At 33.2% G+C, this 18,809-nt stretch overlaps 3 protein-coding genes and 2 long non-coding RNA genes across 10 annotated transcripts in view; 3 read left to right on the top strand and 2 right to left on the bottom strand.

The window, feature by feature from the left end:
• Nucleotides 1-9: 9 nt before the first annotated feature.
• On the bottom strand, nt 10-935 carry LOC100743564 (selenoprotein K). Its single transcript, XM_024370399.2, has 4 exons — nt 758-935; nt 559-640; nt 404-478; nt 10-322 (listed from the first exon to the last, which is right to left on the bottom strand). Exons 1-4 carry the CDS (start codon nt 774-776, stop codon nt 232-234), a joined length of 267 nt encoding a protein of 88 aa, XP_024226167.1. The 5' UTR covers nt 777-935; the 3' UTR covers nt 10-231.
• Nucleotides 936-1,334: 399 nt separating this feature from the next.
• Nucleotides 1,335-7,538, bottom strand: LOC100743359 (probable cytochrome P450 4aa1). 2 transcript variants are annotated; one of them, XM_024370396.2, is made up of 7 exons: nt 7,134-7,538; nt 5,022-5,190; nt 4,486-4,863; nt 3,327-3,384; nt 2,676-3,211; nt 1,671-1,850; nt 1,335-1,590 (listed from the first exon to the last, which is right to left on the bottom strand). In XM_024370396.2, the coding sequence occupies exons 1-7, from the start codon at nt 7,146-7,148 to the stop codon at nt 1,406-1,408; spliced, it is 1,521 nt and encodes a 506-aa protein (XP_024226164.1). In that variant the 5' UTR covers nt 7,149-7,538; the 3' UTR covers nt 1,335-1,405. The 2 variants fall into 2 exon arrangements, with proteins under 2 accessions (XP_024226164.1, XP_003492571.1); XM_003492523.4 differs by lacking the exon at nt 7,134-7,538 and adding an exon at nt 6,337-6,594.
• LOC117152177 lies at nt 2,090-2,811 on the top strand. Its single transcript, XR_004462468.1, has 2 exons — nt 2,090-2,399; nt 2,779-2,811. It is a non-coding gene; the product is annotated as an uncharacterized LOC117152177 (long non-coding RNA).
• On the top strand, nt 2,901-4,533 carry LOC117152176. 2 transcript variants are annotated; one of them, XR_004462467.1, is made up of 3 exons: nt 2,901-3,038; nt 3,420-3,604; nt 3,680-4,533. It is a non-coding gene; the product is annotated as an uncharacterized LOC117152176 (long non-coding RNA). The 2 variants fall into 2 exon arrangements; XR_004462466.1 differs by lacking the exon at nt 3,680-4,533 and having other exon boundaries at nt 3,420-3,628.
• Nucleotides 7,539-9,360: 1,822 nt separating the features above from the next.
• LOC100743036 (alpha-tubulin N-acetyltransferase) overlaps nt 9,361-18,809 on the top strand; it is a 29,782-nt gene continuing 20,333 nt past the window's right edge. Inside the window, exon 1 of one of the 4 annotated variants that reach the window (XM_033323039.1) lies at nt 9,361-10,336. In XM_033323039.1, the coding sequence (XP_033178930.1) occupies nt 10,233-10,336 (104 nt within the window). In that variant the 5' untranslated portion in view covers nt 9,361-10,232. The remainder of the gene's footprint in view (nt 10,337-18,809) is intronic. The other 3 variants (XM_012390288.3, XM_033323040.1, XM_003492521.4) reach the window with 3 other exon arrangements.

The raw sequence follows: 18,809 nt of genomic DNA, 5'->3' as shown, positions 1-18,809 counted from the left end.
TTTTTTTAATGCATGTTTAATGTGTGATATATTTATAATGATTTATAACATTTTTAAAAATAATCTAATACATTTAATAAAATTATTCTCAAGATGTCTGCCCATTATCTTCTCATTATAAAAATTTCCAAGTTCTTAAGTAATTTTATTTTTGAACATGTTATAATTATAGCAATCACGTAAAAATTTTTAAATGGTATTACTTTACTGTTGTAAAGGTTTGCCTTTATTTTATCTAGCACAACTACTACATCCAAATGGAATATCAACGGTATGTCCTGTGTTAGGTCTTCCTAACCTACGAGTCGGTGGACGTGGTGGCCTACATATGAAAACATGATATTAACATTATGTCCAAAATATAAAATTTTGTTTACGGTTATATTAAAAATTATAATTTTACCCAGATCCAGGTCTATAATCTCTTGTATATTCGCTTCCATATTTGTTCATATTAGGATTGATTAATGTTCTAAAACTATAAAAATAATTTATTCAATTACGCATTTGCTTCCTTATCAATTTAATAAATCATAGGAAATGTTATAGGTTACTTACAACATTATAACCATGAAAATTATACCTGTGAAAAATCTAAACACTTTTAAATGCAATGGAGTACCACATAAGACGTTTCCATCTGAAAATTTATTAATTATGATTGTATTTACAACAAACGCTTTAATTACATATATAATATTTATAAAAAATTTTCATTATACAATGTTAGAAATTTCACTCATGTTAGCTTCATTACCATTTGATACGTAAACCATGTTTCACGATTATTTTATAAAAGATATTGTTTAATTTGTTTTTATATCTATTTCGGCTATAAAATAGTGCTTAATCACGTTTATGTAAACATAACTTCAACTGCGAGTTTCGTACTTTGACAGTTCGTTCTAAGACCACGTCATACAGAAGCACCAATAACGAAGTAGCGTTAACTTCAGAAGTATTATATTATACAATACATGTATAATATACATATGTTTAAACATGTTTCAATATTAATTAAGCATTTTTAATTAATGAGATTTCTCTTTTTATGATTTTTATTTTTAATTTCCAATCCTATTTACAAAATAAATGTTAAATTTCATTTTTATTCAACGTACATCTAAATAAAATACATACATATGATTCATAGTATTCACATTGAAGACCGTACTTTAAAAAATTATTTACCTAACACTTACTAAATATTTGTTCATATTTTTACTTCTTTTACATATTCAATCTTTAAATAAAAATGTAAATGACTTTTATGGTAGGCTTTTGTATCATTAAAGGATGATTTTAATGTCATTATTTCGTCAAATTATTCAAAATTTAAAAAAGGCCTCTTTAACTGATATACTGATTGTTACACAATTAAATATATTAAAACAATAATTTACAATTATATCACAACATTTTTTGGCGTCTCATCGCGTACAATAACTTTTACCCAAAGCCCTCCTTGCGCTCTGATTGTCATTCTAAATTTCGGTCGTATCACCTCTTTTCCAGGGACCGATTGTAATCTGCATCTTCTAAGAATTGCGCAAATCATGGATTTCATTTCGAGCATTGCAAACTTATAACCTGAACGAATAAATGATTTAGTTAAATAAAAAGTATTAAAATTTATAGTAACGCCAGTTTTTTAAAAAGCTGTTTCATACCGATGCAATTCCTTGGACCAGCACTGAAAGGTATATGAGCGTAAGGATGCCTCTTTTCGGAATTTTCTGTATCGAAACGCTCAGGTTTAAATGCTTCAGGGTCTGGAAAATGATGCGGCAAACGATGAGTGGCGTATGGGGATATTAACACGCTACAACCCGTTGGTATCACATATTTTCCTAAAATGCGCATTGATGTTATACAGTAATTTAAAATTTTGTAAAGACGTTTTATATTACTAATAATAGTGAAACTGTCATATAGGCATCTTCTCACCGATTTCGATTTGAATATGTGAATCATCATTCCGAACAACTTTTTCCTATACATACAATGGATGCTCGGTCTTAATTTTCAAGTTATATATTAAAACATGTTTATGTGTACCCTCTTCCTATATTTTATAAAAAATTGTATGTTAGATATTATAATTATGGTGTATGTATGCGAGTGCACGTCCAAATTATAACCGTGTTTCCTACGCGAGCGCCACCACTTAAATAGCTTAACCCTATTTACTGTTTTCCTACTTCCATTTGGAATTTAGTGACTGGAATTTTTATTGTTTTTTTTTCATTGGTTATTTATACATCACTGTGAAAGCTAAAAAAGATCGCGTTAAAATTCATAAGGCATATGATACCAAAGAAACATATTTTTGAGAAAAAAGTTGTTCGTAGCGAGGACCTTAACATTTACAACAACACATTCTAAGAACATTGAGATCGGTGAGGAGATAGCTTTGTATCGTTTAAATTAAGCGTAATAATTGAAGAAATTTTCTGGAAAAAGAGCTTCTAAGACAAAATAATGAACCGACTAAATTGCGTTGGAAGTTTTGTTAATCTTAGCTATGCTTGAACTTTGCTTCTTTCTATCATTTACAAAATAAATAAAAGTTTCATAATGATTCAACTATTTGAGTAGAAGGTATCGTAGGGTCATAGATCGTCGTTTCAGAAAACTCTTCAATTTTATATAAAGAAAAAAGATTCAGGTTATACCGATTTTCACATCTTCGCCTAGTTTCCTGGCTATTATCGGTACACTAGGATATAATCTCAATGATTCTTTGATGCACATCTCTAAACATTTCATATCTTTCAGATCGTTTATCGTAGGCAATTTTGGATTTCCGTCGAAAATTCGGTCGAGTTCTTCTATGCATTTTTCCTGCCATTCAGGATTGTTGGCTAAAAGAAAGAGCGTCATCGCAGTCGCGGTGCCAACCGAATCCTGCCCAGCTAACATAAACGTGCAACATTCTTCGACGATGTCTTTATCGGAGAAGCAAGGATGTTTTTCGTTTATTTCCACCATGTATTCCAGCAAAGACATTTTTCTTGTCTCTTCTGTCTGATCATCAGGTTCACACTTTTTATTTCGTAAAAGTTCGCGTTTTTCTTTCATCATTTTAAAACAAGTATCGAATAACTCGTTTCGTTGTTTTTGCTCTTCTCTACCATACTTCGTTAATCGGTAAATCCATTCCATTAATAGCCAAGGCCTCATCATTCGGTATAGAAGCATAATTTGTCCCCTGGAACGAAAATTCAGACATACTACATTATTTGTCTCTATCGCTAATTGATAACAAAGATTATCGTATGTTCTAGCGTTGGAAAAATATAAAAACATGCATCTTCGATTCTCACTTTCGGAAAGGCAGATCGTCCATTTTGCTGGTCCTCTGGTTTATTCCCAAAACTGTTTCTGCAAACAGTTAATAATTACTTCAAATATTGCAGGGTCATTCCAAGAAATAAAACGCAACGTTCAAAATACATATACGCTCAAAAATATTTGTACAGCAGTAAGAAGCTTTTCAATGAGAACTTATGACTCGTTCGCTAACTCTGGATACTGGATTAACTTAAAATATATTTCATATGTTAATTGATATTGAGAACTTCGCCAGACATCTGCTTTTCAGGTAAAGAAATTTGCATTTTGTTTGCACATCGAATAAAAAGTTTGTCAACGCTATTAACAATAAAAATCTTTTCAGCAATATACCAACAAGTATAGCAAGTCGGATAATATTAATATATATGACAATGTTTTAGTATTTTACATGTTGTGCAATATTTTAAGAGTCTAGTAGAATGTTAATAATAGACCATAATATATTAGCGATTTTTTAATTTAAAGGATTTTGCCATATATTATCACTGTATGATCGTAAGAAAGTATTACCGAATATTTGATATAAAATAAATAAAAGTTTTGCGAATTATTCACGATATTTTCCAAAAGGGTATGAATGCTTCCACCAAGAGATTATTGACTGTGCAACTTATGCGCAAAATGCACTTGCATGGAATTATGCAAATTGAATAAGACATAATTTATAGACGACCTCACAAAGTATCACCTTTTCCAAGTACAAATTTTATGCTTCTGTATAATTACTCGCAAATAACAAAGTATATGACAAAAGATTAATGATCGTGAATAATGTAAAATATGTACGTTTCATTTGAATACGAAATAATACGATAGCCCTTGTAATTATTAATTGTTAGTAAACCTTATCAGGAACACAATTATGACAATGGAAGAGAAGATATCGTCTGTAATAGTATATTTGATAAAAGAATGGAATATTTATAATTTCAAATTTTATACATTTATATTATATATTTTTATATATTAATTGTAATTATAAAATATATTTACAATTTACAAAAGACGTCGAAAGGAAGAGATAAGTAAACAGCTATTTATGAAATTTATGGAGAAAGAATTAATTTATATTTTCGCATCACTTAACGTCTTCATTTATAATTTAACATTAAACACGTCTTTACTTACCACTCAAGATATTGTAAACGGAATCATTAATGAAAGTAGTAATATTGATTTCTTGGTCCTTCTTTTCAAGAAACTTTTTCATCAGGCTATCTGCGTGCTCCGCGAAGATATTCGTGAATTTCTCGAGAATATGAAGATGAAAAGCAGGTTGTAAAATTTTTCGATGGACCCGCCAGGTTTCCATGTCCCTTGTAATCAAACCTTTCCCAAGGAAATTATCTAGCAATTTGTAGAAAAATACCTTGCGCGTGTGCTTCGTACTACCGAGCACCAATTGGATATCTTCTGGCTCCAGAAGCACCACGTATGGCAATATTGTCACCCATACTTTAACAAAACGTCCATAAATTTTACTTTCATTGGCTAATCTATAAAGGACTGAAATTTACATAACAATTTAATTTAATATTTTTATCATTAACTTAATAAACATATTTTGTACTTTATTTACTTTGATCGTTTATTTAGCAAATTTATCTTCTACGTTAATTTATTAATCTCTCAAAATTCGTTTAAACCGAGTATCAGTGACTTACAATTTTCTTCAAGAGCAATGTTTACGTTTCCAATAATCGGTACAGCTTTCGGGCCGTTCAGTCGAGAAACATGAATGACACATCTGATATAATTTTTCAGTATGTATAAAATATAAATGCTGGTCAAAATGACGAGGTATATCCATGCCTCACCCGGTGTATGCTCCCACTAGTGAAACAAAAAAAAAATGCGCGCATTCTATCATTAACTTCTGTAACAAGTTAATCCTTATAAAGTTCAAGTTTAAAATCGAAACTAAAGATTCATTTAAGTGTAAAGTATATTCAATATTTAATGTTTATATTTTCTTTTAACATTATTTTCGCCACTTTTCAAAATAAAAATGACGTACCAGCTATTTTTAAAATGTTGCACCTATTATATTTTCACACCGTAGTTAATCTATTTTCGACTGTCAAAGTGAAAAAGAAACTAACTTCTTAGAGAACGTGTCAGGCATCGTCTTGCAATATGCTTGTAACTGTATATGCATTTGCTCTATTCTAAAATAAGTTTTGCCTAACTATCTGGTCAATGACAGGCTAAAATATTTTCAAATTAACATAAAGCATTGTATCAGTGATCATAGACTACAATTAGTTTGACATTCAGTCATTTTAAGATATTATATCTTTTTTTTATATTAATAAACTTGTCAACGTACATCGTTGATTTTTCGTATCTTAAGGATTAAAATTGTAAAACGATGAGAGTTACACATGTTCATTCGAAAACCGTTTAATACAGACATCTGTTCGGTTATTTTATCACGTTCATTGACTATTCAAGCTGGGTCTTCTATTAATTGGTTCATAGAAACGTGTTATTGTCTACGTGCACATGCCAGTCGAATAACAATGTATGACAACAAAAAATAAGCTACTGCGATCAGAAATAAATTACGATAATAATAACTAGACTACAGATTTTTATGTACTTAGAAAACTCGAGGGTAAAAGAATACACAAGGCTGTTGCAAAATGCAAAAGTACATAAAGTAGTACTCAACAGGTGGATTCGTACAACATGTAAAAGCGCGGAAAATAATATTCAGCAGGTGAATTTTTTCGTTTCTTTCTTTGGTCCTGCATTCCTATTTGTGTTAGCGAAAGTACGAATCTGTATAACGATTCGCATTCTTATTATAACGATAATAGTAACAATGAGTAACTGAATGAATAATTGAAAATGCGCGTAAGTATTCGCAGCACAAAACCGTATTCCGTACGTTTCCTTACAACTAACTTGCGCAAAACCGAACTTCACGGAATTTTAATCACTAAACTCGATAACAGAATACTTGTCGTCACTTACTATTTGTTGAGCTGTAACGACCATATTGTTTTAGATGTATAATTTCTTATATTATCGATGCAGTGAAATACTTTTTGAGAAAATGTGTGTTTGAGACTGCAACATGGAACTCCGGCGTATCCTATTTAAGCATCTGCTCCCACCAGATTCCTGGATCACTCAAGATTTGCTCAAAGTCCATAATGTATTTTGAATACGTCATACCTTGCATCGTATGTCGCGTAAACTTTTAATTTCATCCCTACGAATATATTTTCTTTTTACCTACGTATGCATTATGTCATTATCTCGTTAGCTATGTAAAGTTATTGGTTTTATCAACACGTCGATTCCTTGTACTTCTTCGCTACCGCGTCATATGAAAAGACACATTCTTATTAAGTACATAATATGAAATTCCAGTAGAATCAGGGGAACGCACATGGTCGAAACACTCTTTACTCTTACCGATGACATATAAGATTCCATTGAAATTTATTTACACAACAATAAATAAACACGATTACAATACATATTCATTTATTTTAATCGATGCTGATACTCCTGTATTAGTAAATAGAGCGCGGATTTTTATGCAGTTACAGACGATTTGAAAATGCAGAAGTATATAAAATATCTGCAGAAGAGTATTTGTTATGTATATTCGAGTAAATTCCTGCTTACATTTCATCTCTTTAATAGGGTTCGTAAAAGTATTGATTTGCACAAATATCCGTTGTCTATTTATTACATTCGTTAAGTTTATCATATCGTGATAAACATTTTTATGATGATTTTAAAAACTATTTTTCGCTCACCTCTAAGAACACCATAGGAATATCATAATCCTTTGTAACATGAAATAAAACGAATCGCTCTTCACATACTACACTCACTACACGATTAAAGTAATCGGCCAACTAAACCCTCGCCGATGAATAGTAGTGGTTTATATAGGTGTAATGGAATACGAAGTGTGATGTGTTTACGGGGTCTATTAACAAGCAGTTCACAAACAAATCACGTATCGCTGATATGTGCAGGCCTGCTTTATAAAACATTTTTTTTCTCGCTCAACTTCTGAGAGGCGAGCACCGAGCACCGAAGATGATACTTTACGCGCATCCTTCCTGTCAGGGTCGAGTCGAGAGGAAGGAACCTCGAAAACTTTTTTGGATGAATAAGTTATCATATCGTTATATAGGCGTGTATCATCACTGTAATTAATAAGTCGTTTATTACGTGACCGAATCTATTAATAATAGATACAGGAACTTCTGTTGTTATATAAAACTAGTGATAATCGATCAATAATAAAAATTACCTAAGCAGAAACTGCTTTATTCTACTAATAGACAGTACTTTATTTTTGGACCTAATGTAGGGCTTCATATGGTTTCTATAAAGCAAATTTATATAAGGTGATGGTGGTATACGAAAACCTTGAAATAGAATGGTTTACAAATACTGTTACGCGTTTATTTACTTTGAAATTCTCCCGCCTTAACGATCTTCTTCAAATACAAATCAGATGTCGAATATAATTATTTGTGATTTACGATATACATACGTACGTATTTCTAAGTTGGACGATTGCCAATTATTCTAATCGCAATTATCCTTGCAATTTGTGTTTAGTATATTTTACTTTGTTGTACACGATAGACAGTTTTTGCTATAGAAAATAAAAACTTACAAATTAAAATTATTACAAGTAATCAATTAAAATTATGAAATAATTGTAATGTCATAAACGGGGAACATACATGCTAATCTTTGCGTTTACAATTACCTCTATGGTGTTGTTCTATGTTTACGATATTGGATCATTCTATTCAAAATTACATCAAGGAATTTTTATTTTAGTTTTACATTTCATGGAATTTGATTTCTCAACTTAAGCTTCTATATTCCTCTAACGCTGTTGAGTTAAGTATTTTGATTTCCAAATTTATTTACTTTATGACATCATATTGGATAGACTAGGTATATAATTTCCTAATATGGCTGCCACCATGAGAACCACCATAAATGCGCGCGCAAATTTTAGATTACCTTAGCGGATTAGTAAGCGCGTTTATCTATATGTTTATCTTCTACTAAAAGCATTTTTTTAACCAGACCGGTTATTTTATGCTAAACTTGACGTGTGCCACTGACTATCTTGTATAAATCTAATAAGTTAAGTCTTGTGCATAAAAGGATAAGTTTATTCGTGACAATGTTTGTGCATGAATGTACAAACGTGTGTTTATTCGTGACCGGTTAATAACGCGTTAACATTAAATACTACAAATTGAAGGTTTTCATCGTCCATTAATTTTATTCGAGATAAATTTGTTCAACATCCGATGTAAATTAACATTAAATACTACAGATCAAAGGTTTCCGTCGACTATTAATTTCATCGAGATAAATTTATTCAATATCTGATGTAAATTCTTTATTTCTAAATTTTAAACTATATCATTGCCATTTTTATTTTAAGCACTCCTCATGAATAATTTATTTTATATGTGTTTATTTCAATATTTGATTTTTATAAAAACAAAAAGTAGCTTTTCATCGATCCGTCGCTTTTCGCCTGAAGCCTGCAATCTGTTTCACATCTCTCCAAGTTATAAAATGAAGATGTTTTAACGACATCTAGTGTTCATAAGGAGAAACATGTTGCAAAATAACAATGAAATTAGAATAAACAGAATTTGATCGGATAACATTGAGTTAATTATGGAAGTACAAACGTAAGATAGCAGATATGTTACATAATATCATATTTTGCATGATGATTATATCATCTAAAAAATATAGTATAATTAATATATACATGGTTATACATATTAAACGAAACTCACCATTCCTAATATATTTAATTATATATTTACAATAAAAAGATATCATTAATTATTATTACTTTATCACGTTAATATAGTAAACAATTTTCTGATGATTTTTACGAAAAAGAAGAATATTACGCATGCGCAGTGAAATATCGTCATGCTTCGCGGCTCTCAGGTGCGTGCGCATCTCGGCGCGACTCGCGGCTTTCAGGAAAAAATTGAACGTACCACTGGCCAGTAAACTGTGAGACTTCCACCGATTCGTCAGGTGAAACGTCGTGTGATTATTAAATTTCTTTTCTTAATTGCACCATTGAATATCTTAGCCGTACGATAATTCACCGAAGTTATTCAACTATCCAAAAGAGTCCAGCCATTTCGATGTGTTTCTTCGACGCGGTTAGCTGTCACATCGTCAACGATACCACAGCATATCACCTAACTTCTCTTGCAACTTACTCATTATTAGTCGTGTAGTGAAAAAGCGACGTCGCAGCAGCTATGGATATCAGTTGGTTACGAATTGCGAAGTAAGCCCAACGTCCGTGTAGAACTGATCGATTCGAGGAAACGTTTGTGGTCTGATGTAAAGTATTCGTCATTGTGTCAAGGAAACTGGTCATTTTCAAGTCGTCAGAAGCGTAATAAACAAGTTTTACTATAAACAAAACATCAAGAAACACGACATTAAGAACACAGAAATATTAAGAAACAAATATAGAAGTCATTATAGAGAATAGAACCACGTGACAAGAGACGTCGTGCGACAACGAGAGTGACACATAACAAACAATCGAATAGTTTGGTAATCAAGAAAAGCTATTGGTGTAACATGAACAATTTTGATGAGCACAAGTTATAATATCGTAATTCCCCCGGAAAAGATGCAGTGAAGTTGGCTCGGTGGATGCCATTGACCGCCATATTCAGGAGAATCGTTCGAGACAGTTTCGAAAAAAAACTGGAAGGTGGTAGATCGGGTAAAGTGACAGCAGCGTCGAAAGGTTAAGGACCCGTTCGTTGAACGTATTTTGCGACGTGGAAATCGCAGTGAAACGCAGTGAAAAACCTGTCGAGATGGAGTTCAAGTTCAACGTAAATAAACTCTTGCCCAGAAAGATCAACAAGGTCACGCATACCCTCATTCCAGAGGACTTCAGAGGTGATCGTCGTGAATTGAAGTGAGTGTTTCTATTATTATTATTATTACCATTTTATGACTTACATCTTTCTATTTGTTTACAATTTATAATCATTGTATCTCTTAATATACTTCTATTTTGTTAAATCTCATCTTAAGAAATATTCAATTTTCACTGTAGCTTGTTATGTGAAAGAAAATAAGCTACAAATATCTGATTATACATTGGCTATGTGACAAATATTTCCAAATAATTGACGAAGGAGAGCGTTAAGTGTGCGACAGTGAGAAAAATCGATACACCGTAAGAGGTTATTTATCGCGGTCGTCATCTTCAAGGTTATATCGTAATATGAAACATACACGATAGGTACTTTCACTTTACGCCGATGACACCGGGCATAATCATTTGTAGTAATTCTTCACGTCCCAATCACTTCCTGGAACATAATCAGTCCAACCTGGTGCGACGTAGATATACTCACATTTGACACCGTCGAGCACATTGACACTGTCACATTGGCCGATATTACTGGTGAATCGATGGCGAAAGTAAATGTCAATGAAACAAACACACGCGTTGGCGTGGCTCGAATTCTTCGAGGATATTTCCATCTAAGAATCGTTGTTACACGATACACGTAACCATTGTTGTTTTTTTGAAATCGATCCTTTTATCGTTATTTTTATGAAATCATTCAATTCGAATAATTTTGTAATCTTGGATATTTTAATTTCCTGATAAAACATTTCATTTGATTTGCGTATGTTTATGATACAAAACATTCGCAATAATAAACAAAAGAATCATAAGAATTAAAATATTACCATATCTTGATGATAATATTGTAGGAAATATAGTATTTTATTATAGACAAATTCTCATACTAAAATATAGTTTAATCTTCAAAATGAATATGAAATTTTTTATATAAAATTTTGTGCATAAATTTTTATATATTTATCGGAGATAAAAGGACACCGGAGCCTTCCCCTTGGAACTTCGGGAAAATCCGTAAAATTGTAATTAAAGTCTATAGCCGTAATTAAACAATTGCCGTCATTCTACCCAATTGTATTTATTTGAGATTTATGACAATGAGCTTCGGTTCCAACGGTTCCTTCGGGCAAAATGATTACCAGATGTCGATGCACCTACACAGCACAGGTTCAGCTAGCCTGAGGACCCGATAGAAATCTTAGGATTTTGGTTTAGGATTTAGGAAATCTTAAGATTTAGGATTAAGGTTCTTCAAACGGACAATCAGTCTTTGTCCCAACAATGAGAAGGTCGGAGAAATCTATTTTTTTCACGAACAACGCTTCCGCTAGCAACTTTCCCTCGAGGGCGGCTAGCATCCTTTTCTAGCCACCAACATGGAAATTGACCAGTTAACAACACCTCGCTTTCCGAACGAAGGCTATCTCCGACGAATCCGAATGATCTCGTGTCCTTGGACACAACCCATCAAAGTTTTCTTCTGCAGCATGATCGCGACAGAAAGTCATTCTCTCGTGAGGTCGTATTAGCGAGTTACTTAGCGTCTTTACGCTCGGTGGATATTCCACGTTTTAACAAAGAGTTAGTTTAGTTATGCTTCCACCGTAGCCAAGCAAATCGAGTACGACTTGAGCTTTGGAAGAAGGCGCATTCTGTTACCCCGTTGACCGCGGATTCGTTGTTGGACCTAGGATCATTGTCATTAGCTTCTCGAGTGTCTGATTACCGCGGTTACTTATCAAATTCTGTAATAGTCGTATTCGCACTAGTCAATGTCTTCTCCATTGCATAGCAACAATGTGTAGTCCAAATGAGGATTCGTTTCACGCCCCTAACCCTAACCATAATGCGAACCCGACATATTTATCCAGTTTTTAAATAAAATATAATATATATAATAAAATATGACAACATAATAACATTATGTTTTGGTTTGTACGTTGTAATACAAAATCGTCCTGTTTTTACAAATATATTACACGTGTACTAATGAATATAAAAACAAAAGCAATTTATGTTGCAATTCAATCAATTATAGTTTATTTATCCTGACATACAAACACTCACCACACTAAAGAAATAAATCAATCAAATTCGAAGATGGTATCTCACTGAGGGTAACCATCCACATGCTATATTATTATATCACTAAGCTATAATATTTTACCAAATGCCCTACTGGACAAATGGTAAAATGTAAATAAATAAATAAATAAAAAAAAATTATAGTTTGTATTATATTAGCTGCGTGTATGCGTCGTTGTTCGGGCTTCTGAAGGGGTGAATCTTTTGAATCCTAAAATTTTGGGATTTTCAATCTCTTTTTGACGAGCTAAATCTTCATAGAATTATTTTTTTTAATATTTATACCTTTAAATCCTTACTTGTACAAATTTACGTCCTGTTTTTTTTTAAGTTAATATTGTAAACAACAAATTTTAAGATCATCCAGAAAACAGCCACACTATCGTACGAGGAAAATTGATTCTTCACGTATTCTCTCTTAAAATCATTGAAAATTATTAAACTACCACACAATAAATTGCTCGGGCGTAAGATGAGCTTTAGGAATTATTTTATATTTCCATGATGTCGAAGAATATTCATGCTAAATTTGCCATACATACATACATAGTTTGTCTTTTATGTATACGTAGATTAAATTTATATATTTATTATTATAATATCGTATTTCTTCCTGCTTTTTTTTATTTTATTTTCGTTTTAGTTACATTGAAAATTCCTGAATATTTCTACGTTATCCTATGAATCTCGTCGTACTAATCAACGTGACAGAATACTCACTACGCTAGTGATAAGGTAATCACACTCGTTTTATATATTACTTTACTTTGATCATACCAAAATGCATAATATTGGCGCATATTTATGCAGGGGAGAGCCATTTACCGCGTATTGGCTCAAGGAAACCAGCCAGCTGCCTTTTATTGGCTTCCAATGGATCTAACATTTGCAAATCTAAAGTTTCTTCACCAATAAACGCATCTGATATTCCGTCGACTAGTGCACACGTAATAAGTCGACGAATACCGGTTAGATTTCTCGCTCTTTTCATTTGCACGCAACCATTGCATAAGGAATATTTGAGAAAACTTGTACGGTAATCACGTTATAGGCGACACATGTAATTTTCTAGATTTCTTGCTCCTTTCAGCTGCACGAAATCGTTGCATAAGGAACAGTCGAGATAACTTATAGGATAATCACGTTATAGACGATGTACATAAAGGAATCGTACACGTCGTTAGCTTGGATGATGTTGGTTTCTGAGATAAACGTTCCGATGAATATGTTTGGACGTAGTACACGATATGATGAGTATAATAAAAAATTTTGTTTTCTATCTTTTTATTCAAACGCCAATTTCGATCAAATTTCTACATTTTATTCTGTTGATTTCTTTATTTATTATCCACTGAAGACTCAAGTCCAATATAATAGCACGTTATTAAAATACAACAATTTTGCAATTGTTAAGCAAATAAATTGAAATGAAAAAGAAGGTAAACATATAAGCGTGTATAGCTTTCGAGTTACAGAGAGTTAAATTAATACACGTCGAACGTAAAGCGTATTTACAAAGCTTGGCTCGATTGCTGTGCATCAAAGAAACTATCTATGCAAAAGAGTTGGTATAACGCAGAAAACACTTTGGTTTCACTCGCTTTGTCTCCACCAGTCTCTACTCGTTTTATTGTTCGGAATCGTGGGCGTTTGGAACAGGGTTGCCGGGCAGCTGAAAATAATGCGCTAGGAAACAAATTACACCTGGTCCTGGTTTAAGTCCTGTTTCCACTATATATTACTTCGATGAAAATTTCAAGCGTTTTTACCTATAGACAGCATGTATTATTCCAATGTAGTTGTTCAAAATACATATTCTAAAGTTCGTAAAATACTTTTATATATTGAATTACCACGTTTGATTGAAACGCATTTGCACACTGTTTAACGTTACATTAGAACTGAATTTTTTACGCTGGAATACTGTTTGCAAGTCTGCATTCTTGAACGGTGAGTCGGAACATTCACGGAAGCGTATGATGAAATATCGCCATGGTTATTCTCTCTGTTCCCTGATTCCACAATCGTGATGGAAATCTCGATAAAAAGATATTTTCCTAATGTTATTTGCTCGCCATATCACGTGCATTCTAAGAATATAAGAAAACAGTGCCACTGAAATAAAACATGTCGCCGTTTTCTTCGAATGCTAGTCGCATGCTAAATCACCGCTCGTTCGTGATATCGCAATGTTATCAGATCTGAGTTCAGCGATTACCGAGATTTCTTTGATCTTAACTTTTTAATATTCCTCGTATGAAAATTACTGCCATAGTGCTCTAGAGTAGATGGTATTACGAACATGGGACCTGAAGTTAAAATGTTAGAACACCTTGCGGTCTCCAGAAATATCACGCGTTACATTGACTTTAACAAATGCTAATTGATCTTCCATTGGACGTAGAATATACGAGATTTCGATTTGGAGATAGAACGATAAAAACGCTTCCACTTGGACGTACGATGTAAGAGATTTCTTGGACGTAGGATGTAAGAGATTTCGACTAAGGCTCAAAGAGTAACTTAACTTAAAAATTAAAAAATCCGCTCAGAGATTTACCTGATATATCTGTATACCTAGAACTCGAAATATTCTGTCACAGTCATCTAGAACGCGAGCAACGATATCACAGACTCCCAGCACTTTGCAGATCTGATCAGAATCAACTGTATTACGATAGCTCCTACCAAAGACATCGAGAATATGAGAAATCCTGATTTGGTTAATTAGATTAGTATTTCTTGGAGCTCGAAGGATTTTATTAAAAGTATATTTATACACATTCAATGCATCAAAAAGCCTGAACTTCTTCTTTCGAACTTTACAATTTGAGAAATGCGATTAGAGCTATTTAAAACACGAGCTATTTGAGCTACTAAAGTTATTTGAGACCTCAAATTACTACATATCTCAGTTGGGACTCGTCATACTTTGTATAGGTCTGACCAAATCTATCCAAGTTGTAGTTATCTCCATGATTTCAGTCTTTGTACTGTAACAAGTAAATTTGATCAGTACTCCTCAAGTCCTAAGTAAGGATAGGAATTCTTTTGTTCCGAGTATCGACTCCGATCTTCATATCTTTGGCCGAATTCGTCGTGCTCCAACAGGGATAGGCTCAGTTTGATCCAAACTTAATTCCAATCTCGTGCCATCAGATCTAACTGGTTTTGATAAAACTCGTTACATAGGTCTATAGATCTATAGCTTCATAGCTGACTACTTGGGACTATAATTATTATTTATTTCTAGTTATGACGAATGCGTCATATATCTCTAAATTTATTCAAATTTCATTTAAAGTGGATCGTTAGAACCAGTGAGGGCCAGACCTGAGATTCTCCTTCTAAATATTTATGAGCTCTTCAATTTCTGAATAACTGTAACAGGGTTTGTAAAGTAGTGGACGTCTCAGGTCAAGGCCAAGGTGTTCTAAGTAACTAAGGCTGGGCCACTCGTGCTACGAATGGCTTCAATAGCATCTCCCGATATCTAGGCTTCCGTAGAGGAGGACTTTCGATTTTTGAGTATCTTTAGCTACGTTGTCTCGTGTCCTAGACGAGTTGGGCCAAGTTTCTCGAATCCCAGCTGTTGATGTCGCGATCTCGGTTGGCTTTAGCCAGCTTTTCCATGCACACGGTGCCAACGATATTTAGCGAAACGATACAGTCTCTGGAATATTGTTTATAATTATTTCTATCTCTCGTGTGTGCTACTCGTCTCAAAGCTGCAAAATCTTCTCTAACATCAGCGATATGTAGATATTTCCTGTATTTTTGAAACGTTGTTTTATAATCGCGTGTCACTGTCACATAACAACGATATAAGGTACAACGATACAAGGATCTCTTTCTTATTTCAAGTCAAAAGAATTGAAATATTAAATCTGTTTATCTGCATAATATTGGTATTTAATTAAAGTGAAATTTAATATCTGCATCTCTGGCAATTATTATCCAATGTAAATTGCTATCCAATGTAAATAATTACGATATATACAATTAAAGTTGTAGAAATATTAATATCGATATTTATATCGATCAATATACAAAGATTTACTGTGTGGGCAATTTTGAAATCTACCTACGAACCAAATAGTCTCAAGATTCTCGTTCAGTTTTATCTTAGGTCCATATCCTCAAGGAAAGCGAGTAACATCCACGCCTTTCATCGAACGAGAACGAACGACAGGATCGACTTCCTCGATCACCTTGATCCTTCGTCGAACTTACACTTACACGTAATATTTGCCCAACGAGGATCGCCCATAACATTAACCTACATAACATGAAATACATGTTCCGTAGATCGTGAAAAGTAAAACGGAGTAAGTCGCAAGGTAAAAGTTGCGGAGTATGGATATACATAATGATACGCATGCGATAGCCTATTTCTATAAGAAAAGTTTCCTTACGATATTCTTCAATTATTTTTCGTTCTTATTATCCGATAGAAATTTATATTTCAGGTGTATTTTCTGCTTTTCTCCTGGAAGAACTAAATTTCCTATAAAATTCATCGTATTAAAAATAACATATAATACGAAATACAGAGTGGATTATTAAGTACGAAGGATTAAACGATGATTTCCTCTCTATAAATCTCACGCAATTCCGTTCCACGTAGTTAAAGCTATGGGGTTAGCAATCACTTCGTCATCGCACGGCACTTTATCGTGCCAATTTAAATCTCGCCTGTATTGTTCGAGCAAAGTAGCAAAGTGTGTTGTGTCAGCAAAGTAATAGGCACTTGTAATCGTAGTCGAACGTTTCAGGAGGGAAATTATCGAGATCTACCTGAGAAACGTATTTGATCGATATCACTAACGATCAAGCTATATCGATACTAAGATAGATTAAAATAACATACTAAAGAATTGGCAAATATTTTGTTCCGTGAATGTGGTAAAAATACAGTTTGAAATACTTTGACTCTGGAGGAATACAAATATTTTTCTCTATTAACACGATCGTTATTGATATTTACTTTGTTAGGATCTTTGAACTTTTATATCTCCGTCTTGATCTTGTTTTAGCATCGAAGAAGATTCTCAACTTAACTTAAGGAAATAAAGACGAAACAAGAAAATCATTGGATGATAATAACAATTTGTTCATATTTCTCTGAAATTCGGAATATGTTTCGTTAGAAGAATGGAATCGACGAAAACGGCTGAAGAAATGCAACAGACTCGAACCAAACTTTTAATCCGCAACATCTTCACGCTCGTGTTGATTCTATGTTTACAAAACTCGACTGGAAACATTTCTTGCTACTTTTTTCTAAAATTAATGGGATATGTACATAATTAATAGTCGAAAGCAATTTTCTCTGGCCACTCGATAATAATTTTAGAAAACGAGTGCTCTACGATTTCACGGCGCCTATCGATTAAATGATTCACGTATCCGATACATATTCATGAAAACGATCTCTTTTTTCCTTGTGAAAGTAGCGTTGAAACTTTATGATTCAGCTACTCCTATTTCTCTTTTATATGTTTCTTCCTTTTTTGCTTTTTAACCAATTGCTTCGCATGCTTCACGTTTTACTGGTTCTCGATAACGTTCCTCGGCGAGATTCCCAGTAAAAGTTAATGCAAGCTGGTCTCGTGCCTCGATGAAATATCGCTGATAAAACCTCAACGACATTCTTAATACGCTCGACTACGTATTTCAGCATTCCTAATAAGTGTTTCAAGATTACCATTCTGGATTTAACGTTATTCCGATAGCCGGAATTTAGTTTCTTCTGTCAGGATGTATTTTAATGGGTTTCTTGCCACTCGTTTACTACGAGACAATACGAGAGGAATAATTTTGTATTTGCTCATCGCTACTTTACATAGCGAGACACGATTTTTAATAGCACGCCAACAGATTTCCAGATAAGTATTCATGGTCAGTTGAGATTGTTTGCGTTCTTCGCGAGATTCCCACGTGATAATGGGAAAATATATTTCAGGTCTAGCGCTCAGCTGGAATACGAAATGTTTTAATGGATTTTTTGTCTCTTCATACGCATACACAGGCATCAGCGTGGTGTCGACTTTAATGTCTTTTCGAGTACATTCGCTCGACGATATTTGTTCTAGAAACTTCTCTTTCAACGATTGCGAAATAAAATACCGCGGCTTTGTATGTCTGGAGAGGAATAAGCAAAAGGACAGATTACAATTATTAAAATTCTATAATGAAATTAATAATGAAATTGTTGAATTGTTGTTGAAGTTGATAATGAAATTAAGAAGTCCTTTTACATTTATACCAACATGTACAAATTTGTCTTCTCGATCCTTTTTCTTTTTTTTTTTACAAGGAGTTTATTGAGTCCAGAAAATACAGATTTTAAGTACGTTATTCACAATAAACATGAATTTTTGTAATGATATGTTAGGCAAAGGTACCGATACGCGGCGATACGACG

This window comes from Bombus impatiens, unplaced genomic scaffold (assembly GCF_000188095.3).
Source record: "Bombus impatiens unplaced genomic scaffold, BIMP_2.2 scf_0761, whole genome shotgun sequence".
NCBI classification, from domain to species: domain Eukaryota; kingdom Metazoa; phylum Arthropoda; class Insecta; order Hymenoptera; family Apidae; genus Bombus; species Bombus impatiens.
Note: the sequence above shows the minus strand (reverse complement) of the source record. Positions and strands in the feature narration are given on the sequence as shown.